This window comes from Panthera leo, chromosome B2 (genome assembly GCF_018350215.1).
Source record: "Panthera leo isolate Ple1 chromosome B2, P.leo_Ple1_pat1.1, whole genome shotgun sequence".
NCBI lineage: Eukaryota > Metazoa > Chordata > Mammalia > Carnivora > Felidae > Panthera > Panthera leo.
In genome coordinates this window covers 149,810,929-149,835,482 of record NC_056683.1, presented here as the reverse complement: position 1 = coordinate 149,835,482, position 24,554 = coordinate 149,810,929, and the positions used below count along the sequence as shown (strand labels likewise).

At 59.5% G+C, this 24,554-nt stretch overlaps 1 protein-coding gene across 4 annotated transcripts in view; it reads right to left on the bottom strand.

The window, feature by feature from the left end:
* Window positions 1-24,153, bottom strand: part of SMOC2 (SPARC related modular calcium binding 2) — a 162,962-nt gene extending 138,809 nt beyond the window's left edge. For all 4 annotated transcript variants that reach the window (XM_042940314.1, XM_042940315.1, XM_042940316.1 and 1 more), the window contains exon 1: window positions 23,941-24,153. In XM_042940314.1, the coding sequence (XP_042796248.1) occupies window positions 23,941-24,024 (84 nt within the window). In that variant the 5' untranslated portion in view covers window positions 24,025-24,153. The remainder of the gene's footprint in view (window positions 1-23,940) is intronic.
* Between the last annotated feature and the right edge of the window lie 401 nt (window positions 24,154-24,554).

Genomic DNA, 24,554 nt, shown 5'->3' with positions numbered 1-24,554 from the left:
CAGGCAGAGGGCGGAGAGGGCTCAGCGCAGACGGGGCCCGGCGTGAGGCTGAACAGGACCCGCCGGCGCTGGGACAAACACCGCGAGGGGGCAGTGGCCACGGGGCCCCGGGAAAACCTCAGAACGAGGAAGCTGTGGGCTCGCTGAAGTCGCCCCAGAGCCTCAGCCTCGCGCACGACTGGGGTCCAGTGGGGCGGGGAGCCGCGCCCTCCCCTTGTGACACTCGGGAGGCGGCCGTCCCCCCGCAACCCACGCGTGAAGGAGGGGCTGGGGCCGCCTTCCTCCCAGCGCCGGCCTTCCTGACCCTGGGAGGTGCTAATGTCGTGGGAGGAAGGGGCCGGCCGGCCGGCGTGCCACCGGCGCACGAGAGGACGTGCCCGTGACCCAGCACCCGGCCCCACGCGGTGTGTGTGCTGGTCGCAGGGCGCAGAGAGATTCCCTTACACACGCGCTCACACCCACGCCCGGACACACGCTCACGCACACCTGGAGAGAGAGAAAAGGCGGCAGTGAGGGCGCGCAGACCCGCGGATGGGCACAAACACGGGCGGCGGATGCAGCAGAGGAGGCCCCCGGGCGCCAACCAGCGGCAGCTCCCGACGGCACCCGTCCCGCCCCCCCACCCCCACCCCCGCCCCAGTCCCCCTGCCCGCGGTCCAGGGGCCCCGTCCACCTGCCCGCGGCCGCCCTCCCAGGGGGGCCGCCGCGGCCTGGGTCCCTCCACCCTCCCCGTCAGGGCCGGGGCGGCACCCCAGCGTCAGTCACCCCGGGGCGTGGGGACCAGACCGGAGACCTCACACGCCAAACTCGCGTCCGCGAGAGGACGGGGGAGTCGCGGTCCCGGGGCAACAGCCGGCACAGACTCGGCCTGTGCCCGAAGTCAGCAGCTCGCCCTTGGTGACCCGCGAAGGAGAGAGAGGACAGCGTGGGGGCCCGCAGCAGGGGCGGAGGAGGCCAGGACCAGACGGCTCTCCGGGCACACGCGTTCCCGTCCGGGCCTTTCCCGTAAGAGGTGAGGATTCCCCCGTCTGCCCTCCGGTGTTAGCTTAAAACGTGAAACACATGCAAAAAATGATCTTGTTCCCGAGAAACCAGCCTCTCTCTGCAGCGTGGCCCCATTCGCGCCTTGGAGGGGAAGGGCCTGCGTTTCCAGCCGTTCGCGTGGCGGGTCATAAGTAAGATCTCATTCGGCAGAAGCCTTATCATACCGTCACCGGCAGATCAAGGCGCCACAGGCAACAGCAGTCTGCTGTCACGACAAAGCGGAAAGTTTCACGGAAGTCCGTGTGAGAGGTGGTTGCCTTCAGCCGCCACGCCCGGAGGCCACGGCGGCCCCTGCCACCCGGGGCCACCACTCACGTCGGTGCCTTTGCGCTCCTGGAGGGAGCCCTTTAACAAATTATTTGCACAGACACGTCAGCGTTTTCATAAAACCGAACGGAGACAACAAGGTGTGCGTGTAAGGAGCTCTTAGAACCTCACATTTGCTATTTCTTGCCCTTTTTTATGTTTTGGTAAAAATTATTCTGGAAGTGCCCCAGACGGCCGTGGAGAGAATCCAGATTTCTTGCTAATCTTCAGTGTCTTGGGATTTGCGGCCTTAGATGCATTTAGTATGACTTCATTGAAAAATAAAATGTCAGAGAGACACTTTGTGGGATCCTGGAATAGAAACATTTCTCAAAACTTTGGTGATACTTGTTCAACACAGAACAAAGCAGCGTCACGGGGGCCAAGTTTAGAAACTGGGTTTTTGAAACAACAAACCACCCGTGTGGCAAAGTGGCTTCGCGGGCGGGTCTTCTCCACGAAAAGGAAAAGGTGTCGTACAAAGGGAAGGGTGAGAGCCTTGTTTCTGTCAAGTCGCGAGGGTTCCCCAGAAGACCCCACGTGAAGGGTGTCCCGGCTCCAGCCCACAGACCCCGATTCGGGGCGCTCAGCGTGGGCGCAGGCCCGCGTCGCCTCCACACGGCGGGTGGCTGGGTGGCTGGTGGGGTACCAGCCCCCGCTCACTCTGTGAGCAGCTCTTAACGCAAGCCTAACACGTGCTCACTCGGGCCAGCTTTGAAGAAACGGACATCCCCAAGTCGTGTACGTATCTTCCGCGAGCACGTCGAGCTTAGAGAACGTTAGTGTCTAGCGTAGCCCTCCGGCCCAGAGACCAGGAAAAAGACACAGGCACGATTTCCTTGAATGGCCTGGAAATTTCCATTCAACTTTCTCGAAGGGATGAGAAAGCCTTTCCAGTGAGACTGCAGATCAGGAATCTTGGCAGCGTGCGCGATGTGGGAGACGCTCTCTGTCTTCCTAAATGTCATCTCGAGAACCAGCTACGCTGGGAGGGAGCCTGATGCCCCGCTTATTTTTACCACAAAGGCCTGTGATGTGGGTTTTGGTGCAGGGCCTGAATTTGCACGGTGCTCGGAGCGGCTAACGTTTATTGATTTCAGGACACCACGTACAAACAGAAAGATTTAGAAAAGCGCTTCCGAATCCAAACCCTGACCCTGTGAATCCTAAAGCCCTCCTGCCCTCAACCAGCCCAACCCTCACATTTGTGTGAACCGGTGGGCCCGCATCTGTTTACAAAACACACCCGGTCACCCCCAGCAAGGCCCACCCGCTGTGGGCCCTGCTCCACTTTCCTCACTGGGGAACGCACTGCTCGCTTAGAAATTTCCAGAAGGTTTCCACAGGCACTACTGAAACCACTTCCCCCTGATGTTGCCACAAAAGCCAGACCCGACACCCTGGAAGATCCTTAGCTCGGGGTCAAGATTCCTTTAATAGTCAGTGGGGCTGGGGGGCGTGGGGGGGGGGGGCACAGACCTGCCCTACACAGAGGTCCAGAACGCGAGCTGACAGGACCTAGCTGTCACGGCGGGTTACACCACGGCTCGTTTTCTCTGAGACCACGGGAAAGCAGGGTTATCAGTAAGACGTTTTCTCTGAGACCACGGGAAAGCAGGGTTATCAGTAAGACTAACGCAGCACTTCAGAAACGTTTGCCGTGTGCGCAGAAGTGAGAGCTGCGCTAAAGAACTCCAGAGTCAACACCGACGCTCGGAGTCGCTGCGGGCCGGCGGGCCATCCATCCGTGTGCCGGGGAGACGCCGGGGCGGGTCTAGGTCTCCACGGAGCGTCTCCACGAGCTGAGAGCAGGGCCTTGAAGGTCACTAACCCCAGCAGCCCACACGCACTTGCGACCACGGGCGTCTCAAAGCACAGCAGGGCTGCAGAGAGGCGGACCTCACACACTCCTCACCTGCTCTGACCACGGTGGGACAGGACGGCCCGGAGGCTTCCATTCGTCGGCCTGGGCACAAACCCGGGTCAGGGTCCCGGCCCTCGCCTCCGGCCTCCGATTTTGTTCAGTGTCGGCACTGAGCAAACGAGCACGTGCTAGCTGAGCCACAGAACAGAAGCGCACACGGAGAGCTCCCCGGAGGTGCCCTGAAGCATCTATCTGTTCAAATACATTTGTTATTTAAGCAGAAAACGTAATTGCTGCCTTCTCAGAATACACAGGAGCCTGCAACTTTTCCCATAGTTCCATCACACGTACAGTAAATCTTCTCATGTAACAGGTATTACACGGGATTTAAGAAAAGTCTGAAAAACAGCCACCCACGGCAGGGCCGTCAAAAGGAAAATATCTTTCATCGACAGCAAAGTGTCTGGATAAACTCGGTAAGACACTGAAAGTAAAATACAATTTTCACAGCTTCGTGGACGTGTAGCCCACATATTATAAAGTTCACGTGCACAAGAAACAATCTGCATCTCAGCCGGACCGCGTGGGTTCGGGGGCTGCCGAGTTCAGGCTGCGCGGCCAGGAGCCACAGGACCCCGGAGACACGGCCCGAGCGCTCGGTGACCCACCCGTCACTCCAGAGCCTCCAGCGGCCACTGAGACAAACCCCAGCCGGAGCCCCCTTCCTCAGAGGGTCGGGGGGCAGCCCCGGGCCCAGGCCTGGCCCAGCTCCCGTCCCCCCACACCTCCCCGGCACCTGTGGGGAGGCCGGGCCAGGAGCAGGACCTCGTGTCCGGCCTCCCTCCCGTCCCCCCCCAGCCTCCTTCCCACGCCCTCCTGCCTCACGGGGACGTAAACACACTGCAGGTGTCCCCTGCCTCCAGCCCGGGCCTGGAGAATTCGTCCTCTGGGACAGACGCGTGTGCACACATGCTATGAAAAGTATGCTTTCTTCTGAAGACTTCTGGAAGCTGCCTCCAGCGGACGTTCCTTCCTCGCCTACGGACCCAGACGGCAGCCAGCGGACCCTCGGCCGCGGCCACCCTCCCCACCCGGCGCTGCCCCGCCCGCTGGAGGGCACTCGGAAGTTCTGGGCTGAGCAAAGGGCTGGGAGCCACTCTCTCACCGCGGACAAGAGTGAAGGCTGGCCTTCTATCTGCAACCCAGAATCCAAACTATAAAAACTAAATCTGAGGGGCACCTGGGTGGCTCGGTCGGTTGAGCGGCCGACTTCGGCTCAGGTCACGATCTTATGGTTCGTGAGGTCGAGCCCCGCATGGGGCTCTGTGCTGACAGCTCGGAGCCTGGAGCCTGCTTCCGATTCTGTGTCTCCCTCTCTCTCTCTGCCCCTCCCCTGCTCACCCTCTGTCTCTGTCTCTCTCAAAAAATGAAAAAATGTTAAAAAGTTTTTCTTAATAAAGAAATAGATAATAAAAATAAAAAACTGAAGTCGAGAAAACTATAGAAAATGACAGCTGCAGAATTGACGACTGTTTTTTGCTGAGTAGAGACCATATAAACCAACATAGAAATTCATTTTTTATTAAAAAAATAACCCAGAAGGAATGTGTTGAAGATTTGGCAAGAAGCGGCAGTTAAGTAAAGCAGCAGGCACCCACACAGGCGGGCTGGGCTCTCCCCGCGCCGGACGGGACCCAGCTCTGATAAACACAGTCTGGTCCGGGGGGATCTACCCCAGGCATAGGTAGCCCCCACCCCAGGCAGGGCTTTGCTGTGGTCCCTGGGGCCTCGCCTGGGTCGCTGGGCCCCCTCTGTGACCGCCGTGGGGGGCACACGCGTTCAGGGCTGCAGACAGTCGGAACCCGGGCAGGCTCACGGGCACTTGCGTAGACACTACCTGATTCGAATTCCCTTCCCTGGTGGCTCACACTTTCTACTCCTCTGCCCACTGGCTTTCTTAACACAACACTGTCCCAGAGTTTCCTGTTTCTGAGACGGCAGAGTAGAGCTGACTAGTACAATCCTGAGGGAAACCTGGGAATTCTGAAATACTACTGCTTACGAGTTCAATAACAAATATGTTGAAAGTCTATGGCACATGATATCTCCAAGTCTGCCCATCCGCGGTTTGTGGGAACGTCACCATCAACGGGACGTAACGCGGACCTCTGAACCTCGGGTGCGTGGGTGTGGGAAGAAAACAATGGCAAAAAGGACTGAACACGCATGGGACTGGTGGCGACTGGGACAATCCTCGTGGGAGGACTTGTCTAGCGCTTCCCCAGGGAACAGAACACGTCCAGAAACAGCTCTGGACAAGCCGCCCCTCCAGCTGGATGAACGGGTTGCCAGTAGGTCATCCCGGAAGGAGTTGCCGCGAGGCCAGCGGCCACAGCTATCGCCTGCGTGGACCCAGGGTCGTGATGCGGAACCCGACCCCAGCTCTGTCCTTTCCGGCTGGCCTCCCTCCACAGAAACCCCTTCCCTGCAGGTGCACCTGCCCCTCGGAACTTGGCAACGCCCCGGGGCCCCGCCGGCCCACACCGACGTCCCCTGTGGTCACCTGAGAATGACCGTTAGGACAGCGGTAATTTTCCAGGTCGGTGGGCAAGGTAGCATTTTACGACTTTCTGTGTTTCAAGTTTGGGTCAGTAGGGTGTCTTAGAGACAGAGCACCTGAGAGCTGGATGCGTGAGGGAGGGGCGGTAATGTCCCTGGTGATGCAGTGACACAGAGCAAGCCCACGAGAGCCACCCCCACTGTCCGGCAGGGCCGGACCCCAACAGCGTCCCCAACGTAGGGACCTCCAAATAACACACCGCTTAGTGTCTCACAGATCACGACCAACATGGCCGAAAGTCATTTGAATCTTCAAAACTGTGGGGAGAAAAGTTTCTCCCACTACCTGGTCACCCACTTGGCCCTCTTCCCAGGAACGCCCCACCACTCAGTCTCACCAGGTCACATAGCACTTAGGGTGGCGGGCAGGGGGGCGGGCATACAGCATACACTGGGAGCCCCTGAGGTCAGGTCATTTCCAAGGCTGATGCGCCCCATCTCTGGAGCCTCCTGTCTCCCTACGACCTCTAAGCTCCCCTTCCACTCCCCCTCCCTAAACATCTCCGCAGAGGTATGGGAAAGCATGAGATGAGAGCCTCGTGCGTGTCCAACACCAAGAGTTCGGGGTTCTGCAAGCAAACAGAGAGCTCAGAGGGGCCCGAGATCCTCAGGGCGGAGGCCGCCCAGAAGGGGCGCTGGGAGAAGGAGGATGCACCCCAGCGCAGAAGGGACCACCTGATCCACGGGCACCGGGCAGTTCTAACCCAGGCACACTGACGACCCCATTGCAAGTGTCAAATTTTCCCCAATCTGTCAAAGATTGGCACGAACTTCAGAATATGGGAACAGCCTTCGTTATACTTGACGGAGCGAGAACCCAAAGTTACCCACAAAGCGGCTCCAGCAATGGACCTGCTGACCCAGAATCGTCGAAAGCTAAGGGGGGAGAGGGAGGGATGGTCGGGCGGGGGAAGGGCACAGCCCAGGCCTCTTGGCTGGTCTAGACAAGAGGCACCATCAAGGATTCCTGTGAAATGAGCAACCACGCTCACGCTCCTGCAAAGCTGACACACCACCTCCTCGCCAAGGGCCTCCATTTATCCGCATCGAAGCCCCGACCTGGAATGTCGCACGTTAGAGGGTAGTGTCCTGAAAAAACTTGGGACAGCACGAGCCCCACGGAGAGTCAAGGGCACTGGGGACGCCCGGCGTGCGCCTCACTTCCCGCTGGGTGCCAGATGCCAGGTTCGGTCACGAGAACCGCATGTCCGCACAGATCCTACCTTGTTAGCTATGCTAGGAGAGAAGGCCAGGTAACATCCCGAAGGCTTTAAACACTGCAAGTCAACCCCAGCTTCTCAGTAAATATTAAAAGAAAAACCAACACGATGGTCAAATGAAAAGCCACTAGAAGAGTAAACCTTACTCAGCGTGCTGTACGAGAAGGGGTGAACCTCTAAAAGGTTACCCTGCACATTACCGTTCTAGGTAGTCTCTAAAAAGCACCCCAAAAGATTGCCAAGTGATTCCTTTTAAGTTCATAGTGTGCCCAGCACCAAGGGGATGAGCTTAGACTTTCCCTCTCCAACCAAATTACCACGTAAGCACGGACATCCTACAGACAGACGTATGCCAGGGCTCCCAGGGTCTGTGGCCAAGGCCAAGGATCAACCACAGACCTTCCTGTGCTCTCCCGGGGCCAGATTGTTCCTCCCCCTCAGGTAACAAGCATTTAAAGAGAAGAAAAGCCCCAGGGGCGTTCATATTGTTTTGCGCCCGTAATGTCAAAAATGGATTCTATTGTCTATTAACACATTTCCACCAAAATACGTCCTTCACAATAATGGATGCGATTACACTGTGGAGGTTTGAGTGCTGAAATCATTTTTGGTAAAAATCAGCCTTAGATTTCACCTTAAACATCAAGGGAGCGAAGAAGGTAAGCAGACCCCCGACCCCTTCTAACTCCCAGGCCGGTGACAGGACTCGCTCTCTCTCTCGCCTCCCCAACGCCTCGACGCTACCGAATAAAGAGATTAAACACTCTCATCGCCAAAGTGTTTTTCAAAACCAGGTGGGAAAGTCGTGAAGTCGACGCAGCAAAATCAAGCAGACGTGCCCGGAGGCACCGTGTGGGTCGGCGGGGTTATCTCTCAAAATGTCTGTTATGTGGTTATGTCGTTTCTAGAACGTCTTCTAATCTCCTAGGAAGGACACCCCGTCCTGTCTCCGTAAAGAGCTGCTCACGGGGCCGGGCTTGGGGTACGTTCTTCTTTGGAGGCGCCTCTGGCCACTTAAACGTGTGCTTAATGGTCGCGGGGGCGTGACCACTTAAGTCGGAGGCAAGGGCAGGGCCCCCGAGGAAACCTTGTTGGCACATCAGTCCGGCATCGCGACCACCACCCACCTACACTCCATGCGCATCACGTCCGAAGGTGCCTCCCGAGGGGACCTGCAGAGCTCATGCTGGCAGCCGAGACACAGGCACCGCGAAGCCTTCGGAGGCCAACACCTCCACTTGGGCGACTCACATGACTCGCACAGGAGACCATGGGGCGCGGGGAGAAAGGTCTGGCCCGCAGCCCCACGGGGACCCTGGATGGTCCCCCCCACGACAGCCTGGGCCCCCAGATGGCAACAGCGCCCCCCACCCCGACGACGCAGCTACTGACGTTTAATCCATCCAGGCCCCAAGTTCCTCCCCGAAAAGTGGAGTGTCAACAGCCCCCTCGGGGCACCGCTTGTGGGGAGGGGGCATCGGCGTCCCAGTAAGTGGTGTTTCTAGCGCAGCGGTCCCAGCAAGGGGGCACTCTGCAATTCCTTTTAAATTAGTCCGCTGGCGGGGCGCCTGGGTGGCTCGGTCGGTTAAGCGGCCGACTTCGGCTCAGGTCATGATCTCGCGGCATGTGAGTTTGAGCCCCGTGTCGGGCTCTGTGCTGACCGCTCAGAGCCTGGAGCCTGTTTCAGATTCTGTGTCTCCCTCCCTCTCTGCCCCTCCCCTGTTCATGCTCTGTGTCTCTCTGTCTCAAAAATAAATAAACATTAAAAAAAATTTTTTTTTAAATTAAAAAAAATAAATTAGTCCACTGGTTTCCAAGGTGTACTTAATACATTTGCTTCTAATCGTTACAAAGTGAGAGTAATAAGATATGCCTGACTCGCCGCCCCGGCTTTTGTGCGGCTCCTCGCGGAGCTGGCCCCAGACCAACCTGAGGGTCCGGAAGGCTTCCCGGAGGAAGAGCCGGCGTTTCTGGCAAGTGAGGGAGGCAGAGCACGCAAACACCCCGACACAGGACGCCCGGCAGGTGTGCAGGTGGGGCTCGGCACAGCAAGGGCGTAGCAGGCCACGCTGCAAATAGCCCAGCGCAGGGTGGACACGTGGAGGGTCGCGGCCGAGCCCAAGACGCCTGGTCTCCCTTCAAAGAGCTGGACGCTAAGCCACCGCGGCGGAGGAAGCGTGTGTTGACAGGGACAGCGATCACAGGCACGGTGACGGAGGGGGACGTCCTCCCATCCCGCAGCACCAAAGACTGAGACTCCGCGGCCGGCCCCGCCCCCCCACCTCGTGACCAGACTGAGTCCTCCTGCCCACTGACCACAGGGGCCCAGCGAGGGGCCCTCCTGCAGGATTTCGTCCCCAGGGGTCCCTCCAGAACAAGTCCGGGAGGCCCGTGTGGCGCTAAATCCCACGCCAGAGTCTGTCTCGGGACGGGCCCCAGTGTCCATTTCTCCGGCGGGTGAACAGGGTGGGCCACGTGTCGTACCCCGAGGGCCGGCAGGGGAGGACGGCACACGTGAGGGGACGCGGCCGTGAAAGCACTGAGACCAAGAAGAACGGGAGCAGGATGTCACTATCAGACCAGTTAGGAAGTTCCCGAACAGCAGGCAAGAGAGAGAGAACAAAAGCTTCTGGAGAGACCAGCACTCTCCCTCTGCTGGGCCCGCTGCCCCCGTCACCTGGGCCAGACTGATCTCCAGTGCGCTCGTCCCGGGAGACAGGCCGGGAGTCCCCGGCCCCCAGACGACAGCCGGAGCAGCGCGTGGCCAGCGCCCGGCGGGTCTGTGACCCTGGCAGTGCTCACAGAGGAGGCTGGCTACGCAGGGTCCGGGAACCCCTATCACACCCACACAGGTAACGTTAGAATCTGTGCTGCCCATTTACACGTGATGTCTCCCGGTCACTTTACAACCACCAGCCACCCACGGGTCGGTACAGGCCGCCAGTGAGTCCTGCACAGGGGCCCCCTGTGACTGTGCCCGTCAGTCCCCGGCCCTCCCCCAATGAGGAGTCACTCCCGGGTGAGAGGGGCAGTGGCCACTCCAGAACCCGTGTGCTGCCCTGAGCTTTGCTCTGATTTATACTTTGTTTCTGTTTTGTGTTTTAATTTTTGTAATTTTATTTATTGTTGAGAGAGAAAGAGAGAGCATGAGAGGGGGAGGGCCAGAGAGAGGAGGAGTCACCGAATCCCAAGGAGGCTCCAGGCTCCAAGCTGTCAGCACAGAGCCCGACGCGGGGCTCGAACCCACAAAGCGAGAGACCATGACCGGGGCCGACGTCGGGTGCTCAACTGACCGAGCCACCCAGGCGCCCGTCCCAGTTTATACTCTGTAAAGGGTGGACTGCATCACACACGTTCCTGTCCCGAGTTTGCACGTGTCCCCCACCTGGGCCCTCACGTCGGAGTCCAGACCCGCAGGTCTGTCCAAGTTACAGGACAGAGCAGGATGGGTCCAGCCGCCCGCAACGGGTCTCCGGGAGACGGAGGACGCCAGGCGGGGCCTGGCTCATTCCACACTGTGTACCGTCCACCACACTGAAAAACCTGAGCGTGACCGGAAAACGGCCACCTCGCACTCATGCGTGTGCACCTGTTCCCGGTCAGACCCTTCAACCTCCTGCCGCCTGACTCCCACCTAAGCTCACGTGGCTGGGGCAGAAGGAGGGAGGCTGAGCTCACAGACTTTCCTCCCGCACGGGCCACTCACCTCCCTCCCCGTCCGCCCGACTCCCCACTGCTCCCTCCCTCTGCTCTCTGGTGACACTTCGTAGTCCCTGGTCCTGTGCTGTGAACCAAGACACTCCTGCTAACAGTACCTGTCCCCAGAGCCCCCGGCACCCTGCTCTCCCCGCCTCCGTCCTGAGAGCACTGGTCAATCTAGCTCCGCGCAGAGAGCCCGTAAGTAAAGGACACTGCGACCCTGCAGAGTAGACGCTTTGTCTCCACCATCGCCAAAACACGAAGCCCACACCCAAAAGTCACTGTCACCACCCAGTAGCAGCAAGAAACGTGTCCAGGAGCAGCCCTACTAAGGGGCCACGAGGGTCCCGATCCACAGAAAGAGCGCGGGCGTGGGATGGACCCTCCACGCAGCCTGGCTTTGTTGTGCATCCAAACCGGGCCACGGGATGCAGGTTAACACCAGGGAAGGACCGTCCCTTGGGAATGCCCACCACCCAGAGTCCCATCCCCTTCACGCCCCACGCATGCCAGAGCCCTCCACCCCTCTCCCCACCTGACCACCACTGCACCTCCCACAACCCGCCCACATCCCGCCTTCTTCCATGCCCCGCCCATCCCACCTCCCCATGCCCCACCCACCCCGCCTCCCCGACACCCCACCTCCCACACCGCACCCACCCCGCTTCCCTCCACGCCTCCCTCCCACCCCACCCCCCCATGCCCCACCCCCCCACCTTCCACACCCCGCCCAACCCACCTCCATGCCCCACTCACCCCCACCCATCCCGTCTCTCCCACACCCCACCTCCCACACCGGCCCGTGTCCCGCCCAAGCTGCCTCCCTCCACGCCCCTCCCCCCTCCACGCCCCGCCCACCCCACCTCCCCATGCCCCGCCCACCCCCCCACCCATCCCGCCTCCCCCACACCCCACCTCCCACACCCTGCCCACGTCCCTCCCACCCTGCCTCCCTCCAACCCCCTCCCCCCTCCACACCCCGCCCATCCCATCCCACCTTCCACACCCCGCCCACCCCACCTCCTCCCATGTCCCACCTCCTCATGCCCCACCTCCCTCTACCCACCTGCCTCCCTCCAGCCCTATGCATACCCCCACCCCTGCCCAGGGCTCACTGGGCCCACAGACCTAGCCATCTCCCTGCTCACAAGCTGTGACCGTTCACAAGTGTGTCATTCAAGAGTGACGTGTGCGACAAGCTTTCAAGTGGCCCCTGGCTTAGCAGCACTCACAAACCAGCCCTCACATTGTGACACCGCCACGGGAGGCCCAGCCCCACCCGCCTGCATGAACGTCTGTCCCCCGGTCCCCCGCTGGCATCCGCACACTCAGGGGCCGGCCAGGGCACTGCCGCCCTTCACAATTGGAAAGCCACGTGCGGCCCCTACAGGCACGTGGCGGGGACCCCGAGCTCATTACCCATGTGCCCCTGCGCCACCCGGGCGCCCCTACATCCCCCGTGTGCCCCGGCACCACCCTGCACCGCCCCTGCACCCCTACATGCCCTCGAGGCACCACATTCGGAATGTGCACTGGGGAGTCTAGAGCAATTGCTTCCCCAGGGTCCTCCCTCCATTTGGGTGACATCAGGATGGCCTTAGGGTTTTTTCACTCTTTCTTCACTGTGGGGTTCCTGTCTCCACAGCTTTACTACCAACCCAACGGCTGGGCCGGGACATCTGACACCAGTGATGTTGAGTCAGGCCCCAGGAGCAATGATGAAATCTGCGTCCTTCTGTCCACACTGTCTTACCTGATTGTTATGTAACCTCCATAAAGTGAAGCAAGCAGTCTCAAGTATGCTTCAGAAAGTGAATTTTAAGGAGGGAAGGAGAGAGAGCATGAACGTTTCCAAGTTGAGGCGATGAGAGAGAAGCCAGCCTCTCCCGACGGGGAACCCAGTGCAGCCTCAGCCTCCGGGTACACCTGGGCTTGCAGGGCCCTGCTGCCTCCCTCCTCCTGCCTCCCTCCCTCCTCCTGCCTCCCTCCCTCCTCCTGCCTCCCTCCCTCCTCCTGCCTCCCTCCCTCCTCCTGCCTCCCTCCCTCCTCCTGCCTCCCTCCCTCCTCCTGCCTCCCTCCTGCTCTCATTTCCGCCTCTGCACAGAGACAGCAACTCTTGGGATGAAAGGCAGCACCGGGAAATTGTTACTGTTACAACGTTGGCCTATTTTCAAGAAAACTCCTACACGACAATCAGACCAAAGCGGACGCGCCCCCCCTCCCCCCACAATGGCCCGTCCAGGCTCCGGCAGCGGAGAGCTCCCGCCCTACCCCTAACCGAGAGACAGCTGAGGAGCCGGCACCAGGGACCCCCGCCCCAGCACCACAGCTGCACCCCTGCTGACACCCCTGGAGGCTCCCGGAGCAGCCCAGCCTGCCCTCTCGGGGCGCTTCCTGCTCTTGCCGACCCTCCCCAGACCCTGCAGCCCGGGGCAGGGGTGGGGGGCTCATGAGACCCTCTCCCGTGTCCAGGAGCCTGTCTTCGTAGTTTCCGCCCCCACCCCCGCCCCCCTCCCGCAACATTTCTGAAAGCGGTGACCCCCTCCCGTGGCCCCTGCCCCCCGCCACGCCTCCAGCCGGACACGGGTTGCGCGGCGCACAGCTGTCTTTTCTGCGGGACGGCGGAGCGCCCCGCGGCTGGACGGTGACCTGGGAGCAGCACCAGGCGCCCGGGGGAGGCTGCACGTCTGTCCCGCGCCCCCCCGCCCTCAAGCACGTCCGACGCCGGAACTGCTGTGTCGCAACTTTATTTACACACTGCGCGGGCCCGTCCCCCGGGGCATCCTCTGCTCCAAGGGACGCGCGCCCAGAGGCCCCCCCGCCACGTGGACCGGGCGCTGGGCTGCAGGCACGGGGGTCACGGGCACCTCGGGCACAGCTGGGGGCCGCTCCCCCACCCGCCCTGCCGCGCTCGCCCCTGGGAGCACCCGGAGCTGGACCTCACAGCCGCAGACGCACGCAGGGCTGTCCTGAGCTCTCAAAGAAACTGGGAAGCCCAGAAAGAAAAGGAGGGAGAGTTAACTTAAAAAGTTGCGATGTTTTAAAACAAAACCCGGTTAGGATTTGGCCGAGTCAAGTTCTGGGTTAGTTCATGTGTTCTCAGACATTTCAGCTCACGGAGCCCGACGACCTAGGGGCCTCTCCATCCTCCCTGTGGGGCCTCCCTGCTGATGCAGAGGCAGCCGAGGCCCGAGGCCAGGACCGCGGGGCCGCTGCAAGGGTGAGGCTGGCGGGCAGTGACCCCGTGCACGCTGCAGACGTCAAGAGACCCAAGGGCAGAGACAGAGATACAAATGCATAAGAGACACAGAGAGACAGCTATAAAGAAAGAGACCGAGGGAGGGACAGACAGAGATGAACACCTAACTCTGCTTTGCCAATTATTTTGTCATGTTTTGCTAAATTTGGGGTTTAGGTAAGAAGAACAAGGATGGGGGGAAAGGGCTGAGGTGCCAAGCCGCCGGGGAAGGAACGGTGCTCAGGGAGCACTGACCCGGGGCTGGACCCGAGCTCTGGGAGGCTGCTGGCCGGCCTCCTGTCCGATCGCACCCCGGAAGCATCGGCCCGGACGTGCCCGCCCCCAGGGAGGCACTGGATTCAGAGCTGCTCAGCCCGGATTCTGCGGGACACAGGCTGCCCCACCTGAGCGTCCAGGGCCTGATCGAGCCCGTGGCGTGGGTGCACAGCCCTATGAGGGACGCAGACCAGAGGCCAGGGCCCCTCGCGGCCCAGGCCGCACTCCAGGACTCCCAGAGCCTGGGGACAGACCCCCCGTCCCAGCAGCAACCCGCAGGGCTACCCTGCACCACACAGGGACCCTGACAGCCTCCAGGAAGCTGGGAATAAACACCGGGCGCTGTGGAGGTCTGGAAAACCCCAGAACAGCAGGCATGGCCTCCTGACGGCCTCCAGAGCCCAGTCTGCGGGCCACCCAGCGACGGCAGAAGGCGCAGAGAGAAGAGGTCTGGACACGAAGGAAGGGGAGGGACGGAGAAATGAATGAGAATGGGGCCAACAAGGACTTTTCTAAATGTCCTTCCGATTTTGGGCCACAAAGAAATGTAAATGGCCCCCAAGCCCGTGCAGGTGAGCGGTCCACAGGAGCGTGTGCAAAGAGCCCGCAGACTTGGGGAAGGGGCACGATCGTTTTCCGGGGAAGATCCATCATAGAGTAGTCTGTTTGAGAGCTTCTGTCCCTGGAGCACGAGGACAGCAAATAACAATTTAGGACAAAGTAAGCGAAGCCACTGCTTCTGATAACAGTCGGACGCGCTGAGTGAGCCCATCTCGCAGCGTCCCGGGGGCAGCGGGGGCCGCCCCCGACTGGCTGCTTAGAGCCACCGTTCTACCCCAGTAACACGGCGCGCCTGTCCCACAGCTGAGCAACAGCCCGAATTCAACAGGCTGATCCCAGACTTCCAAACACAGCTTCCAGAAACATCAGCTACAAGTGTCCCTGTTTCTCCCTTCCCTGATTTAGCATCTCCTCAGGTTGAGTCAAATCTTTAAAACTGGGGAGTTGAATGTGGGGCCTGCACTCACACTAAGTGGCAGCGGCCCATGGGGTCTTCTCGATGTCAAGGTGGCGGGGGCTCGGCTGGCGGTCAAACCCCAAAGCCCACCCAGGAGCCCCTCCTGGAGCCGCAGCCCGGCTGCTCTCGGGCTCCCCCCTGTGGCCGATGCCGGAACGTTAGCACCTGAGCATAAAACCCAGCGGAGCGACCACACCTGTGCTCTCCGAGCCGGGTGTCACGGTGGCCCCGGAGGCCAGAGTGCCTAGGAAGGGCTCCGGGACGCCACCTGGATTACAGCTCTGAATGCAAAGAATGATCCGTCTGCGACCACTCCCTCCAAAAGATCAATCTTCGAAGAATGAAGACCTGATTATCAGGAACACACATCTGCAGATTCGGCAAAGCTACACCTTAGCAAACGTGTATGTTCAGGTCAGAGCTGTTACTCACTTTCCTTATCCTGAGGCGCTTACAAAAATCTAAAATACACACGCCCACGAAATATATACAGCGTCTTGGCCAGTATGAGGACACGCGAGATAACATCGCAGGAGCACAGGAAGCTGGCTGTCTATTTTAAGAGAGAAAGCGAGTGTGAAAACAAGTTATTATATCACACGGAACTCCTAGTCCCACGAACCAGATACAGTCGTCCTGACGCTTAGAAGACCACGTCCACGTCTCCGGGAGATATCCTGTGTGCAAGGAGCTAGAACCAGAACAGCTAGGAGTATCCGTAGCTGGTAGAATGACCTTATTCACAAACTGTCAGTTATCGGGGTTTTTTGGAGCAAGGTTCACAGGAACGTGTACTTGGGCGTCTGATGTAGGGCTTCGCTGATTTCTGCGGCACTGATTCTCAGGGCGGGGGGAGGAGGGGACAGACATACCCAGAGCTCCTGGGGCTTCTTCCTTGGCACAGCGAACCAACGCGGCAAATGGACATGTGCCCGTGTCTCATATCCCGGGACTGAATCCTAGCCTGTCCCTCGGGTGCATGGAGGCCAACCCTCTTACTGGAAGACAGAGGAGCGAGTGCTCAACAAATTTGCATAAGCCAGAGGGGACAGTCCCCATCTGAGATGATGGGATCAGGATGCAAATCTAGTTGTAACGGGAAAAACACAGAAAAGACCACTTACAACGACGACAGGGAGAGTCACCGCATGGAGAACCCCGCATCACCCCACTACTGCCTCAGACGAGGTCGTGCTTGGCGGCTTAGTGGCCGACTGCTTTCGAGCTCTTGCATCTAGACTGAGGGCCATATTCCCAAAAGGATATGCGTCGGCCAGAGCCCAGAATGGAGCCCGTCCAGAAAGGAAGCCGGGAGCCTCGGGCCCGCGGATCCCCGACAGCAGACTCGGGGCAGTGCTCAGCCGGCGCCCCGGGGCACGTGGACGAGTTCCTTTGTCTTCAGAGCTCTCTAAACCCTGGAGAGACAGCCCAGGCCTGAGAAGCAAGGGGTCTGGCCTCCAGAAGACCCAGTGATCTTCTCTAACCACCTCCACGAATGGCCCATGCAAACCGATGACGTAAATTCTTGTGGATTTGGATACAGATGAATTTTAATTTTTTTAATGTTTTTATCTATTTTTGAGACAGAGGGAGACAGAGCACGGGCAGGGGAGGGGCAGAGAGAGAGAGAGAGGGAGACACAGAATCTGAAGCAGGCTCCAGGTTCCGAGCCGTCAGCACAGAGCCCGACACGGGGCTCGAACCCACGGACCGCGAGATCGCGACCTGAGCTGAAGTCGGACGCCCAACCGACTGAGCCGCCCAGGCGCCCCCAGACGAATTGTTAAAGACTGTGTGATTCTCAGCCCATGTTAAAACCAAACCCCTTCCAGAGAGAATCCTGCTGATGACAAATCGTATTCCGTAGTGGATGCCATTGGAGCAGGACACAAGACGTTTCTGTTCTCTCTTTTCAACATGTAAAACTTTGCATGTGTCTGTTTCCCAAAGATGAGGGACTCTGGGCCCTGACGCCCAGCACTCGGCCAGTTCCCTCAGCCAGTTCCATGGGAGACGGGGGCCTCCCCATCCCCTCCCCCTTCCTCCCACGCCTGGCCCGTGGGCGGGGCAGGGGCGGGACGGGGGGTGGGGGAGCCCACACTGGACCGCAGGCCCTCGGCCCGTTTCGGCTCTGTTTCCAGTGAAGACGCTACAGTTTAATAAGGCACCTAACGTGCCTGATCTCTAGGAAGAAAGTATGATGGGAAAGCATAATGTCAGTTTTCACTGCGCCAAAGGGGACTGCACATCACCAAAGCGTGTCAGGGACACCTGTGCCCCACACAGGTGACACACCATCAGCATCACCGACCCCCAGCCCGCCAGGAACCCCCACGCTCCCATGCGCGAGGCGGCCTCAAGCCTGCCCGCCACAGACTGGCGGGACACTCGCTTCTCTCTCCCAAAGATCTTTTTCCATTAATTTTACATATATTTAAAATCTCAGTCACACACTCCCCAACCCCATGTGGAATGAATCAGTACACAGCTGAGAACAAACAATGCACTAAATTCTGCTCTAAAACCTTCCTTCGAATCTGGAGCATTGTTTTCAAAATTACCAGCGTTTGTGGAATTTATTATCTTGTAATTTCCCTTTCGTAGTTCAGCGTGATTGGCTCTCCTCCACGGGGCGACTGCATGTTATGAAGCCTTTATGTCACTTTGATTTGGAATGCAAGGAAGGGTCCCTGCGGCCAGGGAGCCGTGAGGGTGGCTCTGTGACAGTTGTGTTCAACCATAATATTCCTTAGGGCTCTAGGAATCCTTAGGGCAGGGTCGCAGAGGGAAGCTGCCCCGTGCAGAGTCAACCAGAAACAGACCAGCTGCGTGGAGAAAGGGCACGTCGACGTCCAGTCCTTCGACGAGCGAGGAAGGGGAGGACAATGAGAAAGCCCCTGCGCTGGGGTCAGGTTCTGGGCCACAGGGGGGCCGCCGGACCCCAGCGCCCGGAGCTCCCAGGCAGCTGGAAAGTCTTGGGGAAGGGCGCCTGCCAAACCCCAGAGGCAAGTCGGGTCCTTCACGAACACCAGGTTCCCTCAGAAATTAAGATCATCAGTCGGCCCGCTCAGCGACGCACCGTCCGTCCTGCCTCGGAGCGCGTGCGAACACTTCTCGGCCACCTCCCGCCCAGACACAAAAGTGTGGCGCCCTTGCAAAGAGGCAGATCTGCTCGCTGGTCAGAGGACCCTCGCCGTCGGGGCAGATGGGACGGCCAGAAAGTCTCCCCGAGGCTCCGGGTGCCCCGTGCCCTCCCCTGCCGCCCTGAGGGAGGTGGGGACCCTGCCGCGAGGGCTCCCCAACGCGGTCCTCACGGGACAGGGCCCGAGACAGCCTCCCTCACGGCGAGGCCTCAGCATGGCCTCCCGAGCGCCAACCCTCGCCCACGGCACAGGATGTCCTCGGCCTGGCCCGGGACACGTCCATCATCCCATCTGCCCGTTGTGGGCTGGGCTGGGCACCGTTTCACCAACAAGCCGACGAACTTGCTCTCTAAGAAGTGACCAGAATCCAACAAGTTTGCGAACATCCAGAATGCAGCGGGGCTGACGGCCCCAGGCCGCACTGAAGTGTTCTCAAGCGGTGATCAAACACGCCACACGTTATTGTGTTGACCTCAAACTCTTCATGCTTTCTGAAACTTCATTATTATCGGGAGAGACTGTGCCAGCAACCTCAACCCTTAAGCGCTGGCTTACCACCCCCCCAAAGGCATGGGGCTTGCTAACGGACGGGTCGTAACATGATGCGGGGGGACAGGATGGCAGCCGGGCCCCCCCCTCAGCAAGCTGACCACCGGGGCAGAGCCGGGAGGAGGGGACGCACCAGCGCTGGCAAGGAGGGACTGTGGGGGACAGCAATCAGAAGGTTCTTCTGGATTTCAGGGCCAGCTACCGCAGCCACGGCCGCACGGATGGCGGGTGTCCTGGTGACAGACGCCGAGAGGGCCCGCCGTGATTCGGGCAGAAGGAGGACGAGAAAGACCACCAGGGAAAAGCGAGTAGAGGAGGGAAGGCCCCTCCCGGAGGAAGGAAGCACTCACCGTAGGGACACTTCACCTCCTCTGCGCCAGACCCGTCCATCACCTGCCACAGTATGTCATACGCGGCAAAGTTTGGGCAGAATCGGGGTTTTAGTCGTCATTCTAAGACTGCCCTCCTGTCAAAAGTTCTCATTAAATTTAGCCAGATAGTACACAAGTTTCCATTTATTATTTCTTTTTTTTTTTAATTCTGACGATATAAATGCGTTAACGTTTTACTTGGCTCCAATTTTTTGTGTTTTATTAGGAATCTTTGCTCTTTGATTTTCAGCCTGGGACTGTGAAACCACATAAAAATGTCTGTTAGTAACACTTTGAGAATAATTTCTTCTCAGCCCATGTGAACTTAGGATTTTATTCTCTGAATTCTTTCCTCTTGTGGGCTTTGGTTAAATACTTAACGTATCGAGCGTTATTCAGACTCCAAGCACGTACGGATATTAATAGCGGGATCCTACCCCGTTACCAACCCCATCGAGCGGGGACACAGAGAGGGGACAATTCTAATTTTCTAATTCTAAGTCGTAATTTTTCTTCCCTAATGCCAAATCCCACTGGAGATTCATCATCCTCAGCCTTCGTCTGGTATGTGGAGAAAAGTGCAATTGTCATTCAGAAATAGAGGTGTTACCTCGCTCTGTCCCACTGTTCTGCCCATCTTAACAACAGCCTCTGTCCTAACATCCTAGGGGGTCGGGAAGGCTTCTTTTGATATAGAATTGCCTGGAAATCTGTTCTGAGTCATCGTTACATCGATGCCCATTTACCACCCGATCCTCGTAGGGCCTGAGGCTGCTTATGTGTTTATTTATGGTCTTGACGTTGGGGCTTCTAGGTTGGAGACTGTCGCTTGTGGTGACTTCTCTCCTCCCTCGCCGCCTCCGTGGCCGCTCTGCTGATGAATGAAACCCGGCCTTCCCGGAGCACCGTGCACTCAGAGCATGTGCAGTGGGAGAAAACACGCAGAATCACTGCCTGTTGGGCACGTCTCATGCTGGGACGGTGCACATCCCACACACACACCCCCGCCGCCATGGCTCAGAAACGCTGCTGTCAGACCCTCTCGGGGACGTGCTAATGACGAACCTTTTAAAATTTATATATGAGCAAACACTGTCACTCCTTTCCCCCCCCCTTCTCTTTCAAAGCAAAGAAATACACATGGGGCACAAAACAGCCATCTCGACCCTGTCCTTCCACGTCCCCCAGACCAACGAGTCCGGAGCACGTCCCCTCCCCAGGGGGAAGGTAGTAGGGAAAAGAGTGCGGAGTTATAAAGTCCCTGAAGGTGTCACCGAAATTAGAGCAGGGAATGCCCGTCCCCCAAGGGAAGGAAAATAATTCCGGGTTGAATCTGGAAACAGCTAGATCAGCTTAGTGGCAGGGGCAGCTTCCCTGACTCTCCAGCGTGGGCGCAGCAGAACCTTTGTGGGCAGGTTGCTGAGGGCACACAGGAGAAGCACACACAAGATGCCCTTGACGGAGTGTGTGGTGCACGGAGGCTCTCAGTGCCACCACCTGTGCCTCCGGACAGGGCCCAGGAGAGTGGCACCCGCTGGCAACAAGACGTGGCAAGACGCCTGCCCCCTAGGCGTGGGCACTTGGTCTGCTCTACAGCGAGCCCGCTGGCCCGGCTCAAATTCCGTGGGAAGGGGGTCGCGTAACGCGCCTCCTCGCCGCCCCGAAGGAAACCTGCAGGGACGGGCTGGCCGTCTGTCTGTCCAAACCCACACGACGACACTTGTGGCAAAGTGAAAGAAGAGGGATCGCACATGCCCAGGCTGTGCCACAGTCTCAGCCCTTCACAGAAATAGCTCGAGACAAGTCAACCATTCCCACGAGAAAGGGACACCGTCTGGCCTTAGAATGTACCCACCTCTTAAAGGAAGGCAGACAAGTGGCCCCAATTAGGGCAGATTAATCACTTAACACCACCTGCTGATCAGCAGGAATACTGGAAAGTCTCACTGAGGACCAGGAGATCATAAAAGCCATCAGAAAGGGCTTCATGGTGCCATTTCTAAAGAACAACTTGGAAGGAAAAAAAAAAAAAGATAATAGTCAAGCAAAGCAGATTCCCTTAGCCTTGGACACAGAGCAGCGGAGGTGATCGAACCCAGGGACACTCTGACCGCATGACACCCAGACACAGACCAGGCGGTGTCGGGAGGAAGGCAGGCAGGTGTACGGTCCCGGGAAGCCAAGCGTGACGGGCTTCTGACCCACAGAGGTGGGGGAGTATCCCCGTCTCTAGGTGAGAAGAGAAGGTGGGAGAGACAGTACATTGTCCAGCCCTGCACAATTTACCTCAACTAAGCGCAGGTAGCTGCCAGGAGCAAAGCGGTGCGTCCTAAGCACCCTGTGACGGGCGGGAAAACCACGAGAGGCCAGTGCCCTCACACCCGAAGGACACAGCACCACAGCCGATAGTTAAGGTCTTTCAAACTACCTCCTATGGACCAAAGGCACGGGCGCCATGCAAAGCAAGGTGAATGGGAGAAGAGACCCCCCGCACAGGAAAAGCCTTATCTTCAATCCTCCCGGCAACCTAATCAGACAGCACTTTGTCCACACGACACCGATAAGCAACCTGGGGACTAAGAAGCTTCGGTAACGTGTCTAGGGTCGTCACCCGTCCAGAAGACGCCACTCCCGGGCTCCCGGACTGTCTCTCGGATTTAGTGAAGATCAGATGTAAATCTTGCAGAGGAACCAAAAGCTCCCCGAATACTAGGCAGGGATGGGAAAAGAGATGGTCCCTACACCAGACCCAGGGCTCCCTACACTTCCCCGTGACCCTTCGGCCAACCTCTTGAATTCTCAGATGGCGGGGCGGGATGGGGAGGAACGTGCCAAAATATTTGAGGGCTTCAAAATCTTCTCCCGCCAGGGCACTGTGTTTGCACACGTAGCTTTCAGGCAGAAGGTCTCCCGGGAGGAGAGTGCAGTCAAGGGCCATTGCCCGCCCTGGAGTCCCCAGGCAGCTTTTCCTGCCGCCAGAAAACCCGAAGTAAATGTCACACAGAAGGGCGGCAGGGAGAGAAGAGAACCTACAGGGATGCCAACGGTTCCAACAGCTAACCGCCTCTTCTGCTTTTCCCCGGGAGGTACCAACGGACCACGGTGCCCCCCGGGGAGCGGGCACATGGGACTCCACCCTTTACCCTCTCAGAAAATCGTGGCAAGGGTAGGTAAGCCGCGGCCACAGCTCTAGGAGGAAATGCCAGTGTCTTCTTTTGCGAACCGGTCTGTTTCTCTGTGGCCTTCAGGGAGCTACTGGGGGGGGGGGGGGGGGGGGGGGAGGAGTCTGCCGTGAGGAGCTTGTGCCCTAAGCCTGTTCGGGCCACGGAGGTAGACACCGGGATACGCACAGGAAACAGTGTCTGATGGCCTCTCCCGGAGATAAACGTTCTGCAGGAAGGCTGAGCCTGTGAAAACCTCCTTACAGCTTCCAGGGAGCAGTTTCTAATCTACAAGTCATTTGCAAGACACAAGGCAGGGACCCAAGGACGGTTCCAGAAGAATTTTAGGTATGAACAGTGAACTCACTAACGTCTTTTCCCCCTCACACTACTCCGAGGGGGAAAAAAAGGCTCATAGGACTGCTTCAGATTTTTGCTGAAAAGCAGAACCGGACCACAGCTCCTTTCAAACCTCCGGTATTTTCGATACAATAAACGCCTTGAGGACAAGTCCCGCCACTTAAAAGGCATCTCTCCACCAGAGGTGTTCTCTCCACCTTCGTGTTTTCTCAAGCACTTGTTCAAAAACACATTTAAGTGGAATGTTTTCGTTTCTGCAGATTGCATTAATTACGGGTTTGCAAACACTGCGGAGCCCACGAGGTCCGCCCGAGCTGGGGGCTGCAGACACCCGGCCTGGGCCGGCGGCCGGTGGCTTGGCTCGGGCCCCGCACATAGCTCCGGGCTCGGCCCCGCGCGCCGCCGGCCAAGACTGCTGCAGAGAAGTCTCGGCTAAGAAAGAAAAACACACGGCGGTCAACCGCGGTGACCCACGCGCTCGGGAGCGCGCCTGCCTGCGCGCAGCACCCGGACCCGGAGAGGGCCCGGAAGGAGGGGCCGCGGGACGCGACTTGTGCCCGCGGAGACGGGCGAAAATAGGGTTTCTTTTTAATGTCACGTGCTTCCTCCTAGTCTCCCTCAGGGAGGGTCTCTGGGGCCGGCGGGCGAAGCACGGGGGGCTCAGGAGTTGGGCCCAGGACAGCAGCTCGCCCCCCCCACCCCACTCCCCGCAGGGGAGCCCCGGTGATGGAGGGGCGCGAGGCCGAGCGCGCTACGGGGCCCACGGGCCGGCAAGTGCGCGACCCGCCGAATGCCGGTGGGGGGTGGGGGGGAGGCCCTCGGGGCAATCCGGGGTCCGCGCGGGGCCCTGCCCACCCGCCAGCCGGAAGCGCGGGACCCCGAGGGCACCCCCACGCGGCGGGAAGAGCCCAAAAGCCCCACGCCGCCGCCCGGGCACCGGCCCGGGCCCCACCTGCTCGCACCCCGCCGGCGGGAGGCGGCGCCACGCTCCCGGGGGTCACCTGCTTCCCGCGCCCCGGGCGCTCGCGCGGGAAGGGGAGGCGGGGGGCCGCGTCCCCGCGGGACGACTCACCGTGAGCGCCGAGAACTTCTGCGCGGGCGCGGGCGGGAGCAGCCCGGCGAGCAGGGGCAGCCAGCAGAGCTGCGGGAGCAGCATGGTGACGCGCGCGGCACGCGGTCCTGTCCCCGCGCTGCGGGCGCCCGACTCCACCCGCCGCCCTCCGCACCCGGCGGCCCTCCGCGTCCCGTGCGGCTCCGCCGGCGGCTGTCAAATAACTCCCGAACTTCCCGGATCCTCCTCCCGCTCGCTCGCTCCGTCCCTCCCTCCCTCCCTCCCTCCTCCAGCCCCACCCCCGCGCCGCCGCCGCCGCCGCGCCCCGCTCGGCTCCGCTCGGCTGCGCGCTCGGGCCGGGGGCCGCCCCGGGCGCGGGTCTGCGGGAGCGGGAGGTGGAGACGGGCCCCCGGGGCTGCGCCGCCAGTCAGTGCCGCGAGCGTGCCGGCTTCCCTGCGCGCGCACATGCGTGCACGCACATGCACACACGTGCACACACATGCACACGCGTGCACACATGCGCGCGCGCGTACACACGTGCGCATACATGCATACGCGCGTACACACGTGCACATACGCGCACACACATGCATAGGCGCGCACACACGTGCACGCGCGCGCGCCCTAGGAGAGTG